The 22,169-nt window shown below is 36.8% G+C and overlaps 1 protein-coding gene across 10 annotated transcripts in view; it reads right to left on the bottom strand.

Moving 5' to 3' along the window:
• LOC136842758 (protein C-ets-1-like) overlaps positions 1-22,169 on the bottom strand; it is a 419,972-nt gene that overhangs the window by 268,972 nt on the left and 128,831 nt on the right. For all 10 annotated transcript variants that reach the window (XM_067110539.1, XM_067110533.1, XM_067110541.1 and 7 more), the window contains 2 exons: positions 7,654-7,740; positions 4,421-4,601 (listed from right to left, as the gene is read on the bottom strand). In XM_067110539.1, coding sequence (XP_066966640.1) covers positions 4,421-4,601; positions 7,654-7,740 — 268 coding nt within the window. The remainder of the gene's footprint in view (positions 1-4,420; positions 4,602-7,653; positions 7,741-22,169) is intronic.

The raw sequence follows: 22,169 nt of genomic DNA, 5'->3' as shown, positions 1-22,169 counted from the left end.
AAAAAAACTATATTTCATAACCAACTAAAAAAACTAATTTCATAAACAAAATAACTAATTTCATAAACAAACTCAAAAACTAGATTTCACAAACATACTAAAAGAAAAATAATTTCATAAAGAAAGTAAAAAGACTAATTTCATAAACAAACTAAAAAAAAACTAATTTCATAAACAAACCAAAAAACTAGATTTCATAAACAAACTAAAAGAAAACTAATTTCATAAACAAAAAACTAATTTCATAAGCAAACTAAAAAAAACTAGATTTCATAAACAAACTAAAAGAAAACTAATGTCATAAACAAACTATAAAAACTAGACTTCATAAACAAGCGTGACCAATTCACACAAGAGCACAAAATGGAGGATGTCATAATTATTTTATATAATATTAAAAAACAAATTTTCTTGTAGGTAAGCTTAGGACAGCAGTAGTAATGGTAGCAAATCAGCAGAGATGATGATGATGATAATAATGATTATGATGATGACAGATCTTACATTTCAACGTAGGCTTCAGACGCCAGTACAATGATGGAATACAAGATTGCAAGAATTCAGCCTAACGATGTTGTCAAAAATAATACCATTTTAGATCAGGAATGTGACAATGAAAAAAATAGCAAATAGAAAAAACAAGTAAACAATGAATTCAAAAAGTAACTGAAAAGGGAAATAAAAAAGAGTGAGAGAGAAACTCAATAAATCTAAAAAAAAAAAAAAAAAAAAAAAATCGAGGAAAACAAATGGCATATACCGTAAAAAGATCGATTCTCGCGTGCTGAAGGGCCTGGAAAGAGAGAGAGAGAGAGAGAGAGAGAGAGAGAGAGAGAGAGAGAGAGAGAGAGAGAGAGAGAGAGAGAGAGAGGGAGAGAGGGTGGGTGTATCGTATAAGCATGATAAAGAATATCTATCCTCTCAACGTCAACACCTGGTTTCTTATTTCCAAAGACAAATCACACCAGAAAACACGATGCCTCAATAAATCTCCACCACGAGGAGAGAGAGAGAGAGAGAGAGAGAGAGAGAGAGAGAGAGAGAGAGAGAGAGAGAGAGAGAGAGAGAGAGAGAGAGAGAGAGAGAGAGAGACGTTAGGTATGTCTGTTCTTACGGAAATGCATCTGGTGTTTACTTTCAATTCTACTGAATTCAATCTTATTGCTAAAGTCCCTAAAAAATTAGTCTGTTTATTTACTACGAATCTATAATTCCAACTGCAATGTCAAGAAACTAACAACATCGCAATGAACAGTTAAAAATAAAAAAAAATATTTGTCTTACTGGAACAAAGACCTTATCCCTCTTGACCGAGACACTACAGCCTTTCGGTAGTAGGCCTATCTGTGGCATTTTCCTGATCATACTTCACCTTTTTCCCTTAATAAAAAATGTAAACCTTAAAGACTAAAATCTTTGGAAACTAGGCCTACCTGTGGGATTTTCATGACCATACTGCACCTGATTTCCCTTAATAACAACTTAACCCTTTGAGAATATCATCACTTTCAATAATGCTATTGATTAACAATGCTTCATTTTACATTTCCTTCAATCCCTGCAGGATTACCTACATTAGCGCTCGTACGATACTGGCAATCTTTCATACTAAAGACAAACAACAGAATTGCATTTACTAATTGTACGTGTTACCCCTGTACCACGAGCTACGTTCCGTTTTCGTTAACCGAACTGAACTCCGTTTTCTTTACGTGCCAAGGTCAATATAGTCGTCGTTACCGCTATGACTGATGTTAAATTCATATTCCGCCAGTGAGACACGCACTCACACACATGCTCACAAAATCCTAATTTAATTATTTACAGGAATTAAATGGAATGCATTACGAAAACTGAAATAATTACTACACCTTCTAATAGTAAGTAGAATTAGATACACATCAACACAACAGTTCGAAACAGATTAGAAAAACTGCACTCTTCATCACAAGATTCCACGCATTTATCAATAGGACTTAAGAAAAGGTAATCCCCAGAGATAAAGAAGCTGCTTATTTATTAAATCACCTGTAGCCAAGCAGAGAAAATCGTGAGCTCAGCCCTGATCCATTTCGACGACGAGGGGTAATAAGATTCTCTCTCTCTCTCTCTCTCTCTCTCTCTCTCTCTCTCTCTCTCTCTCTCTCTCTCTCTCTCTCTCTCTCTCTCTAATCCGAACGCTGCCTTGGGCGAGTATTGCGTTAAGCTGATTATAGGGAATATCAAGTTTTCTGTTATTCCGAGAAGGGTTCCTCGTATCATAACAAGAATCGTGTCGTCCTTCGGCGTATTTTCTTTGAAGAGAGAGAGAGAGAGAGAGAGAGAGAGAGAGAGAGAGAGAGAGAGAGAGACTCGAGGAGGATTTGCGAGAGATCAGAGATATGGAGAAAACATCTGTAGTTTGTTAATCTTCAATCAAAACACAGATCGATATCGTCTGCCGCATACTGGTTCAGTATCTGCGTTTTCATTAATATCCTTATTCCCTTTTTCATTAATAAAGCACTAACAATCAATTTTATGGAAAAATTCACATATCGTCCAAAATGAACTTTGAAATTTCAATACTGAAACAACACATGGTACTTAAATTCATACATTAAATCCTTTTCGCAAAATACCAAACATGTCATGTAACTAACATATTACAATAATTCGGATGTGCTGTGCAATATGTCTACATTTATCACTGGACCAAATAGTTGACAGGAGAGGCCTTTTATTCACTTCTCTTACTTTGTACTTCATTCTTTCTAGACAAACTTTCTCGAGTATATTGTGATGTTTAAGTGAACACTAATATATATTTTCTTGAATATGAGCGACTACTTTGTTTGACAATTAGTTATGGAACTAAAGAATCATGTTCACACAATGCCAGATATTCCCAGCGACTCTGAACCAGAACAGGCGATATGTAGTCAAATAAGGTGATGCATCGGTGACCTTTCAGAATAAATCTTAGTTCACTGTGCTTTGAATCAGATGTTTTAGTTCTTGATGGCTGAAATCTGAGAAAAAACAATTCTAAATATTTCAAATTGTAAGTTAGTTACTTCATTTGGTAAGTATTCAAATATTAAGCAATTTCTTCTGGAGTAAGCAAAGTGTTAGTACCGGACGAGTATTTCAGCTATATAATTTTGGACACTCAAATTTATACATACATAAAGTTTGGTAAGCAGCTTTTTCGTAGATCGTTTGTTCCGAAAATGGCCGGTAAACGAGATATATTTCCATCACTAATTACGCAGCTGTCGGTTAAATAACTTTATCATCCTACTGCATAGCCTAATACTATTTAAAACTTTATCATCTTACTGCATAGCCTAATACTATTTAACTTATCTTAATTATTCCGCTTTTGAAATAAAAAAAAAATTCCCAAGCCTAAAATATCATATGCTTTTATGCTCATTGCTATACTCCAAAATATAAAGAAACATACATACGAGAGAGAGAGAGAGAGAGAGAGAGAGAGAGAGAGAGAGAGAGAGAGAGAGTCGCAACTTCTATAGTATACCTTTCATCCGGGACAATTCTCTCTTGTAACCATCCATAGAAAACGAGCATTTTTCTTATACCTGACTAAAGTATTTGAAATAATGATATGACACTTTAAACCATTATCAAATTTTGGCCTTGAAAATATTTTTCTGTGATTTAATACGTACTTTAAACGTTTAGGACTTAATATTTCATATAATATCAGCACCACTTCCATGAGCCCCTTTGGAATAAATGGTAAAACATGAAAAAAAAATTGGGTAAATATCTAGATAAAAGTAACCTGGCGATACACTTGAGCTTGAGTTTCGTACTAATCATGTTAAGCAGACTTAAGATCACATGATAAAAACTTACATCATCAAATAATATTTTAAAGTAAAATAATACCGTTTTCTTGCAACCTGCCTACCGTAGAAGTGTTGTAAGTATATACAAGAACTAATTACAGAGATATATCTGCTCAATATTCTTTTAAAGCCCGCATGTCGTTAATAGTTTTCGTAAAGGTTAACATTTCTAAATTAAATACGTCAAACCTGTCGGTATGCTGACTTTAGTCTATGTTGTATAGTAACTATGACCTCTCTTTCTCTCCCACACCCCTCTTCTTATTCATAAAACTGACTATGAAAGTGAGGGTAATTATTGTCCTTAATCTTCTTGATAGCCAACCTCTTTTTAGAGAGAGAGAGAGAGAGAGAGAGAGAGAGAGAGAGAGAGAGAGAGAGAGAGAGAGAGAGAGAGAGAGAGAGAGAGAGAGAGAGAGAAATTTTTCCAATAAAACACTGGGTCTAATCAGACAAACTCGCTCGATATCACAACAGAAGTGGTCTTGTTAAATCATATGCATTCTCTCTCAAAAAAAGAAAAAAATAAATAAATAAATAAATAAATAAAATTGAAGACTCACCCAGAGAAGACTCAGGATCGGAGAGATCAGCAATGTCCGGGACCTTCTGCATGGCTTGGTGCTGGTGACCAGCTGTCGAAGGAACGCAGTGCGGATCGGCAGGTGTTTCGAGGCTGCCCTCGTAGGGAGGGTCAGCTGGCTCCTGCTTGACTATGCCCGGCAGCTCCAAGGAAAACTTCACCTGAGGACGAGATAAAGATATTTATTATTATTATTATTATTATTATTATTATTATTATTATTATTACTGGATGTTATAGCTACATCAGCTGCATTCAATATATATTTTTCTAATAACTGATTTTTCAGTAAACCTGAAAAATCAGTTATTAGAAAGATAACAGAAAACTCTATATAAACTGAATGCGGCCGATGCAGCTATAACATTCAACACTACATGTTTGAAAGAGGGTCTACTACCTATTTGATTATTATTATTATTATTATTATTATTATTATTATTATTGACTAAATTGCAATAAGTATTTAGATCGTTTCACTCAGAAGTGAAAACCTCTGCCAAATAGCTTTCTTTATTTCTTGTCTCCTTATTCCTCTTCATCTTTCATTCTTAGAGTAATTAGTCAGAATTTTCCCATTAAGTTTGTGGCTTATCCTGTACAACTTTCCACTTCAACTCTTTACATATAATAATACTGCTGTTCAATTCATACAGTCTCTTTACGTCTATACTAATGTAGTGAAGGAACAAGGCTTAAGTGCACTCACATGCATGCAAAGTTCAAGCACAGAGTAGCTTGCGCAAAGTGAATTTTATATATATACATCTACATATACTATACATATACATATACATATATATATATACATATACATATATATATAATTATATATATATATATATATATATATATATATATATATATATATATATATATATATATATATATTGCTCGTGTTAGGCTTCAATAAGTCGGGACCTGAAGAAGAAGACTGTATATGTCTTCGAAAGCTTGCATTTTGTCAATTACAGGATCTGGAATCTAAACCATTATGTCTTATTGAAGCCTCAAACGAGTAATATGAATGTATATACACTGAAGTCGTGTGGATATTTTGTGATTATTAATTCATATATATAAGCACACACTTACACACAGCTCATAATCAAGTATTATTCTATTCAACTTCGTATCCATTGGGAAAACGTTCTATTCTGACGGAATTATGCAATCAAGAGGTCACGACATTCGTGACTAGAATCCAACTACAAATATATGGGGGAAAAACCTGCAATAATTACTCCAATAGTAAAGAGATTATTGTAGTTCTTATAAATAAAATATCATATAGGTGGAATTTCTACCACAGCCAGCATTCTATTCCAACGAAGCAGTAAACATTAACTCAGTATTATTCGCCTTGAGAGTAAATTAAAAATTAAAACAAGTAAAGAATGCGCCGAAGTCTCTTCAAGGCCACCGAAAATAGATCTATCTTTCGGTGGTCTGTCGGTGTAATGCTGTATGAGCCACGGCCCATGAAACTTTAACCCAGTGGTGGCCTGTCCTATATCCTTGCCAGACGCACGATAATGGCTAACTTTAACATTAAATAAAATAAAAACTACTGAGGCTAGACGGCTGCAATTTGGTATGTTTGATTACTGGATGGTGGATGATCAACATACCAGCTTGCAGCCCTCTAGCCTCAGTAGTTTTTAAGATCTGAGGGCGGACAGAAAAAAAGTGCGGACGGACAGACAATGCCAGCACAGTTTTTTTCTTTTCAGAAAACTAAAATGGGAAACAGGAACAATTCTAGTTTAAATTTTGACTTTAAATAACTTACAACAGTAATACTGGCAGCTCTTCAGTACCTTCTACAATAAAAATATATGTTTGACTAGATTGTCATTATATCATTAGGTTTCGGAGAAGAGTTTTTATAGCAGCATACAATGAAACTTGCGCTAAGGATGTTCGTACTATTCCCAAATCTGTTCAGCACATTTACAGAAGTGGAACTGAGGCATGGAGGCTTCCTCTTACTTAATAAGCATTCCTTCTCTACCGACATTCCATACATCAGATCAGTTATCCTCTAATTCCTGTATTTGCGACGTTATATTGTGGCACTAATGACACTTCATTAGTCTAAGGCAAACAGAAAACTAGTAAGCAGAAATGTTAGATCTATAACTGTCCTACACTAAACACTATTCAGTGACTAACTACTAATAATTCCATCATTTTTAGTTTTCTGCAAAAGAAAACTATTGAGATGGCTATATGTCTGTCTGTCCGTCCGCACTTTTTCTGTCCGCCCTCAGATCTTAAAAACTACTGAGGCTAGAGGGCTGCAAATTGCTATGCTGATCATCCACCCTCCAATCATCAAACATACCAAACCGGAGCCCTCCAGCCTCAGTAGTTTATATTTTATTTAAGGTTAAAGTTAGTCATGATCGTGCGTCTGGCACCGCTATAGGTGACCACAACAGAGGCCACCACCGGGACGTGGCTGAAAGTTTCATGGGCCCGGGCTGAGATTTTCATACAGCATTATACGCTGTACAGAAAACTCGATTGCGCCGAAGAAACTTCGGCGCATTTTTTACTTGTTAATGATAACGTCTTATTCCAACCGATAACGAATACGGCCACAAAGCTTTGCAAGTTATCTTCATGTTGGCATATTTAGCATGATGTCTGCAAAGGCAGATAACTTACAATCAATCAATTTGCTATGATAATTGGTAAAATAAAAAGATAACAAGTAAAAAATTCGCCGAAGTTTCTTCGGCTCAATCGAGTTTTCTGTACAGCCGCTACAGCGTATTTAATTACTCAAGGCCACCGAAAATAGATCCATCTTTCGGTGGTCTCGGTATAATGCTGTATGAGCCGCGGCCGATGAAAATTTACCCACGGCATGATGGTGGCCTATCCTATATCGTTGCCAGAAGGCACGGTTATGGCTAAGTTTAACCTTAAATAAAATAAAAACTACTGAGGCTACAATTTGTTATGTTTAATGACTCGAGGATGGATGATCAACAAACCAATTTGCAGCCCTCTAGCCTCAGTAGTTTTTAAGATCTGAGGGCGGACGGACAGACAAAGCCGGCACAATAGTTTTCTTTTAGAGAAGACTAAAAAACCAGAGTTTGTAAGAGACGTACAACCAACCATAAAACAGCAGCATAGGTACAAATAAAAGTTAAGAGTGGCCGCCACCAGTAACTTGAATAAGAGTAACAGAAGACTTACTTTCTTCTTGTCAGACATCCTGTTTGTGGACTTATCATGGTCGGCATAGAACTCCAAGTCCATGATGGAGGAGAGGGCACTCAGATGCTGCAAAAGAAAAATAATAAAGAATGTTACAAAATGAGTACTGACAGTCAGCTTTTTTTTTACTGAGAGAGAGAGAGAGAGAGAGAGAGAGAGAGAGAGAGAGAGAGAGAGAGAGAGAGAGAGTTAATTTACAATGCAAATATACATATTAAAACGTCAGATATATAAATACAACTATACATAATAAAAATATAAAAGGAAAATTCAATTCGGCAGTTTTGCTTATGACACTTCTCTGTATATCAAAAAAATATCCCACCTAATAACTTCAATTGTTTCGTCGAACAAAAAATTAAGCGTATCCCTGGCTTACAAAATATTAACAAAGGGGCGTCTAAACCACTTATGCAGCATTAAATATAATTTGTAAAAATCATAGTTCATATGGACTCTCAAAAAATTCTTTAATGTACGAGTGACCAAAACACAAAGTTAGCTAGTGTGAAATATTTGTTTTGAAATATGTCTCAAAATCAACAGAGAAAATCAAAACAACAGCAGTATCATGACCCTCTGATTAGTACCATATGGTACACGGATTCCTAGAGACACAAGAGATGGCGGTTACGATAAGGAAACCTCTCAACTCCTTTGCATATCCTTCGCCATACAGGAAGCCGCCTCAAACGGGCCTACACATCTCCCAAGTTTCTCATGAGGACATCAGGGCTGCCAGTGCAACATGATCAAGTACCAGCCTCTCTCACTACAGTAAAACTAGGGCATCTCAGATGCAATGGTTTTGAAATAATATGATATATAAAGAAGTGTGGCTTCGTTAGTACCAGGCAGATCTGGAAATAAATGAATTCATGAACAAAAGTAAGTAAGTATACAAGAGATCACCAATTATTGCAGAGGGACTTTTTATTGCATACGTATAAAAATTACTGTTTCCTATGCAATGTGAATTTCGACTATTGTCAACAGGTACGGATACTAAAAAAAATATACATGAAAATATTACCAAGATCTAAAAACATACATAGATTTCTACCTATAAAATTATGTTACTAACATGTTTACCCTGTCGGACTACGACAACAAGAACCTTACAAATACACAACAGCCAAAGAACCTGGAGGACAAAGATATAAGGTCGAAGAAAAAGTAATTAATAAGAGAAAGTAATTACACAAATGCAAAAGAGAGCGCAGGATGGGGCTGCGTAATCAGGACATCTATATTACACAGAACAACAGAGTGGAACAGACCTGACATGATCACAGGAAAGGTAACCTCTCGGTAGAGGCTAAATAATTACATCAATAATTACATCAGTCTTTCAACAGGACAAAGGCGAATCTTGAAAAAGCTACGAAACAGGAAACTGATGCAATGGAATGCTTTTTTAGTCAACCCAGTCGACGATGGGCAAATAATGTCACATCTAGTTTGGTGACAATGGTAGGCAATATAGTAAGCAGTCCCCCTTTACGTAAGGGGAATTGATTGATACGACCAGTAGTTACACATCATCTAACAGTAAATCATTCCAAGGGGGAAGTGCAACCTAGTACCCCTTTCTAGCCTAAGCCTTGATACAGAAAAAGATAAAAGCCCGTAATATGATCTTTATAGTTGTGCCCAAACACTGGAATACTACACACGAGTATTTTAGCCTCGACATTCTCAATAATCGTTAAGACAATAAAGGATAAAGGTGTTATAATCAAAACTGGACATAAATTTGCCATCAATACCAGTCTTTTTAATCGTTTCACATAAGCAGATTATTATGGAGTATCTTCAAAGATACATTTTTGTACCTGAAAGATATGTGGGAAACGGAACATGGGGGATACAATTCATGGTAAGAGAGAAAACAACTACGTACAACGTCGGTCCATGAAAATTCTACGTCATTCAACGAAGAACAACAACAATAAAGGTAATAAAAATACTTATCATTATTATTGGATGATAACCATCTTTTGGGAAATATTTCATTGAAAAGAATGGCAGTATGTACGCCATTAAGCTTATATTGTGCTTTCTCAACCTGGCGTACGAGTTTCTTCGTTTCAGCATTTAAGTTATGAAGCAGCTGACCGAAGTTCATTTTATCGTCCCGACGTTTCAGTGGTCCACGCTACCATTTACAGAACGTGAATAGCAAGCTTATTATGCAAGTAAATACCCTTTCACAACAACATTAGTAAGAGAAAACTCACTCTCTCAGCCTCTTGTCTGTCTGTCTGTCTGTCTGTCTCTAACACACAAACACACCTAAATCGTTTGCTCTTTTGAATAATTTACTAACAAGGAATAACAGACCTACGAGAAGTAAACGAAAATCTCTCTCTCTCTCTCTCACTTACATCATTTGCTCTTTTCAATAAGAGACTTGTGAGAAATAAATGAAAACTCTATCTCTCTCTCTCCTAAATCGTTTGCTCTTTTCAATAATATACTGACAGGGAATAACAGACCTACGAAGAGCGAAAACTCTCTCTCTCTCTCTCTCTCTCTCTCTCTCTCTCTCTCTCTCTCTCTCTCTCTCTCTCTCTCACACACACCTAAATCATTAATCTCCGGTATGGTCAGCCTTGTAATCAGGCAACCCCCAAAAGCCCCTTGGGGGCTGACCTCCGACTTCCTGCCCAGGAGGATAATCCTTTCTATCATCATCATCATCATCATCATCACTCTCACCATTCTCATCTCCGATGGCTCGACACTCGCCGAGAGCGACGTCATCTCTCTGGAAACGGATGCTTTTAAAGTGATCAGCTGCTATGTGTCGAGACGATCTCGCGTCGCTTAAGGTGGTCAGGATGTCGTGCAGTTGAAACTTTAAAAAAAAAGTTCAAGCGATGATGCAATGCACTGTCACTGCCCTTATACAATTCTCCTTGTGTCGTAATTATTGACTCGCATTTTTGTCTGTTTATTTATTTATTTATTTATTTTCATTTTTAATATGTGGTCTTCTTTCTGTATTTCCCATTCGCTTCTGCTACTTCTTTCCAGTGAACACCATCATATTCTTTGGAAGCTTGAATTTCAAGTCAATGGCCCTTGCGGGCTCGTTCCATGTGAATAGGACTCTTCTGAATAATAATAATAATAATAATAATAATAATAATAATAATAATAATAATAATAATAATAATAATAACAGGGAAATATTGGCGGATTTTAAGGGCAGGGAAGAGCTGACGTCACTTAATGAGAATGGGTAGATTTAAATTTGTATTAGGGTATTTCTTGTGATGTCCCATAAGTGGGAAGAATTCAATGATTTCATGGGAATTTCTGAGATTTAGGGGAAGGAAGGCACAGAGTTATTTAACGAGAATGGACGAGAAGGGGTAAACCTAATTTTCCACCTATGATAACAGACCCTGAGATATGTCATATCAGTGGTTATATCTTCTGATTTACTTTCATTCATGACAAATCTATGGGATGTGCAGTAAGGAAAACCACACGCTATTTATTGATCAAGGAAAGGTATAGTTTTTCATCTCAAAATCTCGAATATATTGATAGGAGATGCTTTAATGCTGTTCTAATAAGATCTCGCGTGATATCACTTCAGTGGGATGATCTTCAGAATGACCAAAGGCAGGCATATACTTTTAGTAATGTAAATAACAAAATCTCAAATGTATGAATCAAAGATACAAATAAAAAGGTCAAATCTAATATATCTAAAGTATCATTCATGAAGTCAGATTGTGTATCTCCGCATTAACGTCTTGAAAATATTTTATCAATATCCCAAAGTCAATCTCCACAAGTTGAAATGCAACAGAGATCACGCATATTGCAAAACAATGAACGAAAGTCTATGACACTAATCGTTCAAGTACTGTAAACCGTCAGTGGATCTGGAAAAGGTGTTCTGAAGATCAGAAAAATAACTAGAGGATATGGACGATCTACAGCTACTGCTCGAACATTAAAAGTAGTTGTAGATCCAAGTGAGTCAACGGATCTGGAATAGTGCATTGCTACCCTAACACTATTCCCCTTGTATTTCAATAGATTTTTATCTATTTGGTATTTTATCTATTTTCGTAATTTATTAATTTATTTATTTTTTCTTTTTTAGTAAGTGAGTGGGATCTCTTCTTTCTGTATTTTCCTTTATCTCCTCTTACTTCTTCCTAATGAATACCATATTCTTTGGTAGCTTGAATTTCAAGTTAATGGACCCTGTGGGCTGGTTCCATATGAATAGGTTCATCTTCTGAATAATAATAATAATAATAATAATAATAATAATAATAATAATAATAATAATAATAATAATAATAATAATAATAATGTGTTCTAAAGATAAGAAAAATAACTAAATGATGTGGACGACAACTAGTTACAGCCCGAACAATGAAAGAAGTTATGGATCCAGCCCTTGAGAAAACCAAGGATACTGAGTATGGTCATCAAATAAAAAAGGGGACTATTTCGCTATAATGACTCCCATTAAAATACCCCGGTAGTTACCCAACTGGTACCAACCAATGAGCCTTTCTTCATTCTCCGTGTGAGACAGCAAAACATCATCTGGTGATCATGGAGATGAATTCATTAAAACAAAACGGAAATTGAATCAGATTCAGAGCCCATACGTCAGGCTGGATTAAAATGGACTATACAATTTAGGGTAAACACCAAGTCTTCTTTTTAACGAGCTTTTTTTCCCATTTGTATGGAGTAAGCACGATGCCTTCTTTTGAAGGACTCTGATTTGGCTTTGGGGTAGACTTTGTAGTCTTGATCGGCTGCCCTGCCTGTCATCGCTTAGACCGCGGTAGAGTAAGTACATATATTGTACCAGTCACCAGCGCCCGCTGGGACCAATCTTGGGCCCTATAAGGTCATTCATCGCTGAAAATAACGTCGAAACAATTTTTGGGAGAGGGTGGAGATCATAGGGGGTTGCAGCTAGGGGCCGAAGGGATGCTACAAGGAACCTTAAGTAATGCCTACATTGCATTGCGTGAGGTGCACTGACAGCACTACCCCCTACAGATAAAATGAGGTTCATGAACACAAGTGTATGTGTACAGAATATCGGCAGGACATTCCAACGTAGCAAAATCCTTTCATTAGAAATAAAGACACAATTCTACCGACAGCTTATATGGGCCACTTTATCCTCTTTGTTATGTAACTAAATCTACTCTGTATACGACTGGTCACATTGCATGTCATTTGTATCAGCGCTATGGCTGTACCGACAATCTTCATACGCGTATAGAGTTACACAACAAATTCGCATTTGCACTCCATCAATTACTCGCATGCAACAGTCATAGGTATTATTCATATTTACATTGTCTTCGTTTTAAACATAACTTTACGAACAATATATGTGCGTGTATGTATCATGTATATATATATATATATATATATATATATATATATATATATATATATATATATATATATATATATATATATATATATATATATATATAGATAGATAGATAGATATATATAAACAACTACTAGAATAATAATAATAATAATAATAATAATAATATTAATAATAATAATAATAATTAAAGTATGTAAGAATTTGTTCTGTCACTAACCAGTACCTCATTTTCACCGGGTAGCATAGCAGAGGGGAAGGGAATACCCAGATTTTATCTCAGAGTTGTTTTAAGTTCGCTCAAAATATCATTTAAGGCCGGAGACACCTCCAACAATTCATTAAGCTCAGCTACTGAGCTCTCTCTCTCTCTCTCTCTCTCTCTCTCTCTCTCTCTCTCTCTCTCTCTCTCTCTCTCTCTCTCTCTCTCTCTCTCTCTCTCTCTCTCATCGGAATAAGTATTTTTTCATTTCCTGTTTTCATATTTCCATTTTCATATTCAGCAATTTAATGTTTGCATTTGTATTATAATTAACTCTCTCTCTCTCTCTCTCTCTCTCTCTCTCTCTCTCTCTCTCTCTCTCTCTCTCTCTCTCTCTCTCTCTCTCCGAATAAAATTTTTACTTTCTCACATTTCTTAGCATTTATATTTGCATTTCCATATTCAATACCTTCATATGCATATTTGCATTGTACAATAACTCTCTCTCTCTCTCTCTCTCTCTCTCTCTCTCTCTCTCTCTCTCTCTCTCTCTCTCTCTCTCTCTCTCTCTCTCTCTCTCTGTCGATTTGGAATTTCTATTTATTCATATTTCTTAGTGTTTATATTTGCATTTTCATATTCGATACTTTAATGTGTATATTTGCATAATAAGTTAAATCTATCTCTCTCTCTCTCTCTCTCTCTCTCTCTCTCTCTCTCTCTCTCTCTCTTCTTACTTTTTCATACGAAGATATATATTGCCAAGGGACACAAACCCACATCCATAGAGATAAATATAAAAATAAACATAAAACTGAGATTAACCTTCCGAGTTGTTAATAAACCTGTGTTTTTGTGCACTAACAGGAAACAAAGACTCTCTAGTTAAGAAACTACCTAAATAATAAGGAAAGTGAATGAATCCATGTAACTTTATCATCAAAGAAACAAAAACGTGTTCTAAATTTGTTCAGTAACCTCTTACAGCCTGAATAATGAAAATGGGCTACAATGTTAAGATAGTAGAGATGATAAATGATTCTCTAAAATTGTTAACAGTGAAATATATACTGTATATATACATATATATATATATATATAGATAGATAGCTAGATAGATAGTTACATGAAGATAGTTCATGGGCCCTTTTATCGTCACAGTGCATCGTTGGATTAAAGTAGAAAGTACATACATATATATATATATATATATATATATATATATATATATATATATATATATATATATATATATATATAGAGAGAGAGAGAGAGAGAGAGAGAGAGAGAGAGAGAGAGAGAGAGAGAGAGAGAGAGAGATTTATATGTATACATATTTATATACATATACAGTATATATGGAGAGAGAGAGAGAGAGAGAGAGAGAGAGAGAGAGAGAGAGAGAGAGAGAGAGAGAGAGAGAGAGAGAGAATAAGGAGAAAAGCATAAAAAAAAGATAACGAGGAAACTATCCATAACACTTCTAGTTATGCCTAAACTAAGCCAGAAAAAAAATAGCAAAAAAAAAATCCGAGCTCTGCATAAAAAGAACAGATAAAAAAAAACACACACACACATCAGTCAAGAGCTTTCGTAATGCGGAATGAGTGACAGCATGAAAAAACACGGCATCCTTTAAGTGGTACAAGATGTGGCTGCCGAGCTATTAAGCCGTTGACAATACAGCGAGGCCTTCTTACACGATCATAAAGCTTTATAGATCCTACAAGGTGTCAGCTCACCTCCCTTTCAGTCCTTAAGGCGGATACGTTGTTCAGTCTAAGAAAAAAAAGAAAAATGCCAGGACCGAATTCACGATCAAAGCTTTGAAAGGGGCCTTTGATTTGCTCACAGATGCCCAAACGCTTCGCGGGTTATTCTGAATTCATCCGAACGACATCTACATTAAAGGACACAGACAAGCATGGCTCACATGCAAATTTTAAAATGCGGAATGTAAAGTATAAATCTGCGTTGCTTGACTGCCAGAATGCACTGGCACGGTGCCATGTTCTTTGTGGCAAATACTGAAATAAGCTAACTGTGTGTAATCTTTAAGATTTTGATCCACAGACCACGAAACTAAACAGAGAACATCATTCATATCTAATTACACATCTGTGACTATGACTTATTATTGCACTGACCCACTCAGCAGATGGCAGCACGGGTCGCGAGCAAAATTCAAGCTACAGAATACCGGGTTCAGTACAAAGTCCGGAGCATACAAAAATTCGGTGGATTTACCGAGGCAAATAAAGAACATGCGCACGCGCTGTCGTAGCAAAGGTATATAAAGGAGACTAAAGGACGCCATACATAAACAATTTCGACGGGAGAGGACCAGGCCGGACAGAATATGCGTCCAAAAGCAAACACACAAGTACGCCTGGCAACAAACCAAACTGTCAATTGCGTAATGTACACCCGTCGAGAATCTCTCTCTCTCTCTCTCTCTCTCTCTCTCTCTCTCTCTCTCTCTCCGTCACTTCAAAGTCGTTCGAAATATAACGGCCATAAATACGAGAGAGGGAACATATAAGTCAATCGCAGTCGGCCTCCTCCCGAACCTTTTATGAATGAATGCAGGAATGAATGAAACCCGATGAATGGACGGCGAGCGAGAGCGGTGAGCTCAGTCAAGTAGGGACCAAAGAAAGCCACCAAAAGTGAACGATTAGTTGGCAGAAGGTTGAGGGCGGGATGTATCCTGGGTGGCGGGCTGGAGGGGACGGGGAGGGAGGCGTTAGACGTGATATAATTACACTGACGATAAAAACGAATAGAGGGGGAGGGGAGGAGGGCTGTGGGAGGAGGACCACAGGGCGAAAAGAACGACGAAAGGGGCGACGGTACAAAGGGGAACCGAAATACATAAGTAACTAGAAATAGAGCGAACGTGAATAAAAACAAGGCTGCCACGTTTACGAAGGGCTCAATAAAACAAAGAACAACCGGCCGTAGGGCTAGGACTTGGAAAGTCCCGAGATTGTTTTGGGGAAGGAGGGAAGGGGGTAAACCAGAAAAGGATGGAGAGAGTAGTGGGGGTTGGGGGGGAAGAACTAGCGGATGGTAACAGACAAGCTTACAGCAAGGTGGACAGGAAATACCTTCGTCGATAATCAAAATTATCGTTCTTTGTGATAAAAAAAACAATGAGTTTCGGTGACTGGAATGAATCATCCTGACAACGGCCGGTCCGATGCATGGCTTGTCAACAGAGCAAGTAATTAACGAAACAAAGGAACGCCACGCCGACTTCATCTATAATTCATGGTATTCAAACTGCCGATGCCTTTCGGTGTCTGGAGTTGCTAACACGATTATTTTTGCATCACGGAATGTCAAGTGCGGCTCATGAACATTGACGTATGTAGTGCACAGGATGTAAGCTAAGCAGACATACGGGAACATTAATAACAGGCACAGGTATGTATATGCTTCTCTTCAGTTGCCGAGGTTTTTAGTCAAACCTTCAGTGAGAGGTTACAAATAAAATCATGCTTCATAAAACCTAAACTTCATTGTCTAACGTAAACGAAAGGTTGACCTTTGGCCATTAATAACAAAAGTTTGCCCCTTTAATCATTTAATAACAACAGTTTGCCCTATAACCATTTAACAACAAATGTTTGTCCACTGGCCATTTAACAACAAAATTTTGCCCTTTGACTATTGTATAAAAAAATTTTGCCCAATGACCATTTAACAAAAAATTTTGCCCTCTGATAGATTAACAACAAAAGTTTGCCCTTTGGCCATTTAATAATAAAATTTTCCCCTATGACTGTTTAATAACAAATGTTTGTCCTCTGACCATTGAATAAATTTTGTCCTTTGACCATTTAATAACTAAAGTTTGCCGTGTGACCATTTAATTGATTTTTCCAAACGCTGGGGCCAAATGACATAAATCTACCCATTTTCTGACAAAGAACGGTGAGACAAAGGCACCAGAAGGTGAAGATGGATAAACGTTTCTTTCACTTTGTCATTTCACTTCCTAATGTGAACGAAAGACTTGTGGTCAACTTACGGTCATCTTGCTTTTTTCTCTCCAGTATCAGGTCAAATAAATATTACACACATATTCATGCATTAAGTACTTAGCAATTAAAATTGTTTCTCGTATTACCAGAAACAAGATACTGAAAATATGATGACCTGACCATATTTTCAGTATCTTGATCTTGTTTCTTACATAAAAAGTAAACATGTAGGAAACAAGATCAAGATACTGAAAATATGGTCAGTATCTTGTTTCTGGTAATACGAGAAATAATGTTAATTACTAAGTACCCGATGCACGAATTTTTCTGAAATCTTTCTTTGACCTGATACTGGAGAGAAAAAAGCAAAATGACCTTAATCAACTTGCAGTTCGCAACTTTCCAACTTAGCAATTTTCTAGATTTTATTTCTGGTACTTCTCGATTTCCTTAAACAGAATTACTCATTAATGACAATAATATAGCAATGTCCTCAATTTTAGTGTCACAAATAACTGCAGTCGTCTTTGGACTAACCAACATAGATAGAGCAAGTCACAACACAACAGCTACGACTCAAAAGAAAGGTAAATGCTTTTGTTTCGGAGTACAAACAAAAATGCGACATGAACAAACAATGCCGACCATGGTGACGTGATCGACTTGGGAGCCGATTAGAGACGAACTGCTTCTTTTTTTAATCTCTTATCGTATCTTATCAACGCCCACACAAAATGCCAAAGAGTCACGCCATCTTTTAATTTTTTTTTTTGTCCAGCGAATACGTAAGAGGAGAGAGAGAGAGAGAGAGAGAGAGAGAGAGAGAGAGAGAGAGAGATATTCCTTCCGATAAAACGCTTGGTGATTATTATTATTTCGGCTCGCAACGGGACCGGAGAAATTGGGATTTGGGAAGGGGGAGAGGGGAGGTTGCTACGTAAGGTAATAAAAACATGTAAAAAATGCACCGAAGTTTCTTCGCCACAATCGAGTTTTTTATACAGCGTATAATCAAAGCCACCGAAAATAGATCTATCTTTCGGTGGTCTCGGTATAATGCTGTATGACCAGCGGCCCATGAAACTTTAACCACAGCCCGGTGGTGGCCTGGCCTATATCGCTGCCAGACTTACGATTATGGCTAACTTTAATCTTAAATAAAATAAAAACTACTGAGGCTAGAGGGCTGCAATTTGGTATGTTTGATGTTTGGAGGGTGGATGATCAAGGTACCAATTTGCAGCTCTCTAGCCTCAGTAGTTTTTAAGACCTAAGGGCGGACAGAAAAAGTACGTACAGAAAAAAGTGCGGACGGACACACAAAGCCAGCACAATAGTTTTCTTTTCGGAAAACTACAAAACTAAAGGAAAACTAGACTAGGTGAGATACCGAATGAAAAAGGAGAAAAAATTAAAATAAATAGGCAAAGAAGGAGGGGAAAAATAGTAAACACAAAATGCAGGAGTTAATTATGAAGCTGAAAACACAATGTGACTTACACTAAGAAAACGATGAAACAGAATGATATAAAAGAAAATAAGATAGGAGAGGAAAAAAATGAAGTTACATCAGTATTCTAAGTAGAAAAGAGAAGGGAATAAAAAAGACAAAATAAGGAAGGTCACACACAACAGATTCTCCTATATAGAAGCCAGGTCATGCCCACAATTACCACGAGGAAATCCACCAGCTCTAATGACTACCCATACCTAAAATATAACACATTAAGAAAATTTATTAAAGAAGAAGCCAATAATAAAATCAATTATAAACCACATAACCTTAATAACATAGCCACATAACCTTAATAACATTATCTCTTTTGTACCCAAATTAACTCTCGGGCCAATCAAAACCACATAAAGCACTACCCATAAATGGGTTGACATACAGACAGACTGACAGACATAGAGAAAAATCACGCTGCCCCACCTCTCAATTATAACGGTGAAGAGCAAAAACCTATTTAAGTGCAACGTTGCACTGCAAGTTATTTAAACTGCTAATGAAAAGAAAAAATATATATATAAATAAAACATCTCATACGTGAAACAGTTAGTCTCGGTATCAAGGTTAGAAATAATTACCCTTCACCCTTTTGTGGAACAGAGAGAGAGAGAGAGAGAGAGAGAGAGAGAGAGAGAGAGCGAGGTACGTATTTGCTTTCTGAATTTGAGGCAGGAAAGACTGCGACAAATGAGAGAGAGAGAGAGAGAGAGAGAGAGAGAGAGAGAGAGAGAGAGAGAGAGGCAGTCGACTGAAGTATGTATATGCTTTCTGAATTTGAAGGAAAGATGTGACACGTGTGTGTGTGTGTGTGTGTGAGTGTGTGTGTGTGTGAGAGAGAGAGAGAGAGAGAGAGAGAGAGAGAGAGAGAGAGAGATGGCAAACCTGAGAAAGTATATGCTTTCTGAATTTGATGGAGAAAAGATGTGACAAATGAGAAAAGAGAGAGAGAGAGAGAGAGAGAGAGAGAGAGAGAGAGAGAGAGAGATGACAAATTATAGAAAGCATATGCCTTCTGAATTTGATGAAGAAGAGATGTGACAAATTAGAGAGAGAGAGAGAGAGAGAGAGAGAGAGAGAGAGAGAGAGAGAGAGAGAGAGAGTCTCGCTCAGCAGCCAAGCATTAGGCAATCCAGCAGCCTCGTTACCCCAAAAAAAAAAATACCAGCATCATCAACACCAGCTGCAGATGGCCAGCCCAGAGACTGATTTACAACTGAACAACGAGAAAACAAGGGCACTCCCCAACCCCAAAAGCCCTTCGAAGTCGTCATCAGGAGCCGTGAGTCACTCGGCTCCCTTGGAAGGAGGAATGTCACACGAAATGACCCTCCTGACAGAAGGAAATGTTATCGAGTTATTAACTCTAATAAGAGGCAATCGCCTCTGGGCTGATAACTGCTTCAGGCGAAACGCACGCTGCTTCGGGCCGAACGAGCACCATTTTCAGAATGTCCTTGTGTGCTAACTGTCAGTCAAGGTGCTTAGGAAATTAGCCCGGTTCTTCCTAGTGTTCTGTGAACAACAAAGAAAGAAAGGAGTAAACAGGAAAAGAAAGAAATAAAGAGGTAAATAACATGTTATGCGAATTTTATCAAGACAAAAAGAAGCCATCCAGGACCCACTTGCATGGAGTGAGTCAAAATGGTCATAATACGCTTTTGACGAAGTGAGATTATTATCAGTATGTATATCATCATTACAGGAGCAGCCAAAAAGAGCATAAACTTGATAAACATGCTTGCTGAGAACAGAATGCCCTTATGCGAACAAAAGGAACAGGACAAAGAGAAGCAGAGTAATATAAATATGATCGTCAATTAGAAAATGCAGACATTAATGAAAATAATCAAATATCCGCATGCATGAACAGCAGTGGGGAATTACAAACGTGCTTGCACTTCTGAATTGCACAAACGGTGCATTTATCATGCACATGCACATCGCTTACAGCCGATACGCAAGCGAAATAATATGTCAATAAACAGACTTTCCCGTTGTAACTGATCTAGAGCTGAAAGTTTGTAGCTAAGGGTGCTGTAAAATGAAAAGCAACTTAAACATGCGCTCTCAAGGAAATAAAAGGAAATGAAAGTTATTATTTGGTTTATTTATAATTAATACTGTAAGATAGTTCCTTCAAAATATTCCGGAATAAACCTAAGAAATGCCAATTACCAAACTCCAAAACTATTATATATAGATTTGGATCCATGTTACTTCTTCCTAATGACAATCTGAGACTCTATGCTGTTACTTTTTAGATTCGCTGGCCTTATGCCAGCACGGGCTCTTGCTCGTACAAGCAGCCCCGTGAAAATAAACGCCTTGCTGACTGAAAGCAACATAAATCCGGTTCCCGTGTATTAAGTACCACCACGTAAAAAGCACGAACCTCTTACACACACAAACACTGCGTATTAAACAGATACAAACGAAGACGGAATAACAAATCTCTGAAAAGGTGGATCTTCTGAATGGCAGCTTCGATTGAACTGCTGTTCATGTCTCGGTCTGTTTTATAAATTCATCAGTATTGATATTGCAGTGACGCTGATTTATGAGGTACCAGTTGAATGAACTGCGGAGAAATTTCCATTCAACCCTTTCAGCATGACAAAGAGAGGCCAAAAATTAACTTTGTCCCACAAAAATACTCATCAAACTACAGTGCTGGTACCCCGAAACGTAATTTTAAGTAGTCACCGGTAATTCTTATTGAATATCAATATTTGTTTCAAGACCAGCCGCGGAAAAACTGAAGTGTTTAGATTTGGGCGGATAAAACATTAACCTCAATCTCCTACCCAACGAGAAGTTAACAGGTCACTGTGATTACTGCAATACACTGGGTTACTGGATGAGACCAGTGTTCTCTCTACATGTGTAGGCCATCCCTTCTAAGGGCCTAACAGACGCTTGTATAAATTTTCATGAACCCGTTGCTACAACCTGCATCGTTTGCCACCATAGCTTCCATTTTGAGCCCGGAAGTTCTATTAACTCGAGATTAATGCCACGACGAATCACCTTCTGAATCCTTCATCAGCATGGGACAGAAATCTGTAGGCTATGAGGCAGTACACCGGGATTCTAAACCTGAACTACCTCTCTTCACTAAAGTAGAAAAAACTTTGTTCATCAAATCATTTCTTAAGTCTTGTTCACACACACACACTTCATGATATATATATATATATATATATATATATATATATATATATATATATATATATATATATATATATATATATATATATATATATATATATATATATATATATATATATATATATATATAATACACACACATATATATATACACATACACACACACATTACATACATCGCTCATCTATTAAATGGATCACTCTGAAATAGAAATTGAAAGAGAGAGAGAGA

This window comes from Macrobrachium rosenbergii, chromosome 10 (genome assembly GCF_040412425.1).
Source record: "Macrobrachium rosenbergii isolate ZJJX-2024 chromosome 10, ASM4041242v1, whole genome shotgun sequence".
In the NCBI taxonomy this organism is placed as follows: Eukaryota; Metazoa; Arthropoda; class Malacostraca; order Decapoda; family Palaemonidae; genus Macrobrachium; species Macrobrachium rosenbergii.
Note: the sequence above shows the minus strand (reverse complement) of the source record. Positions and strands in the feature narration are given on the sequence as shown.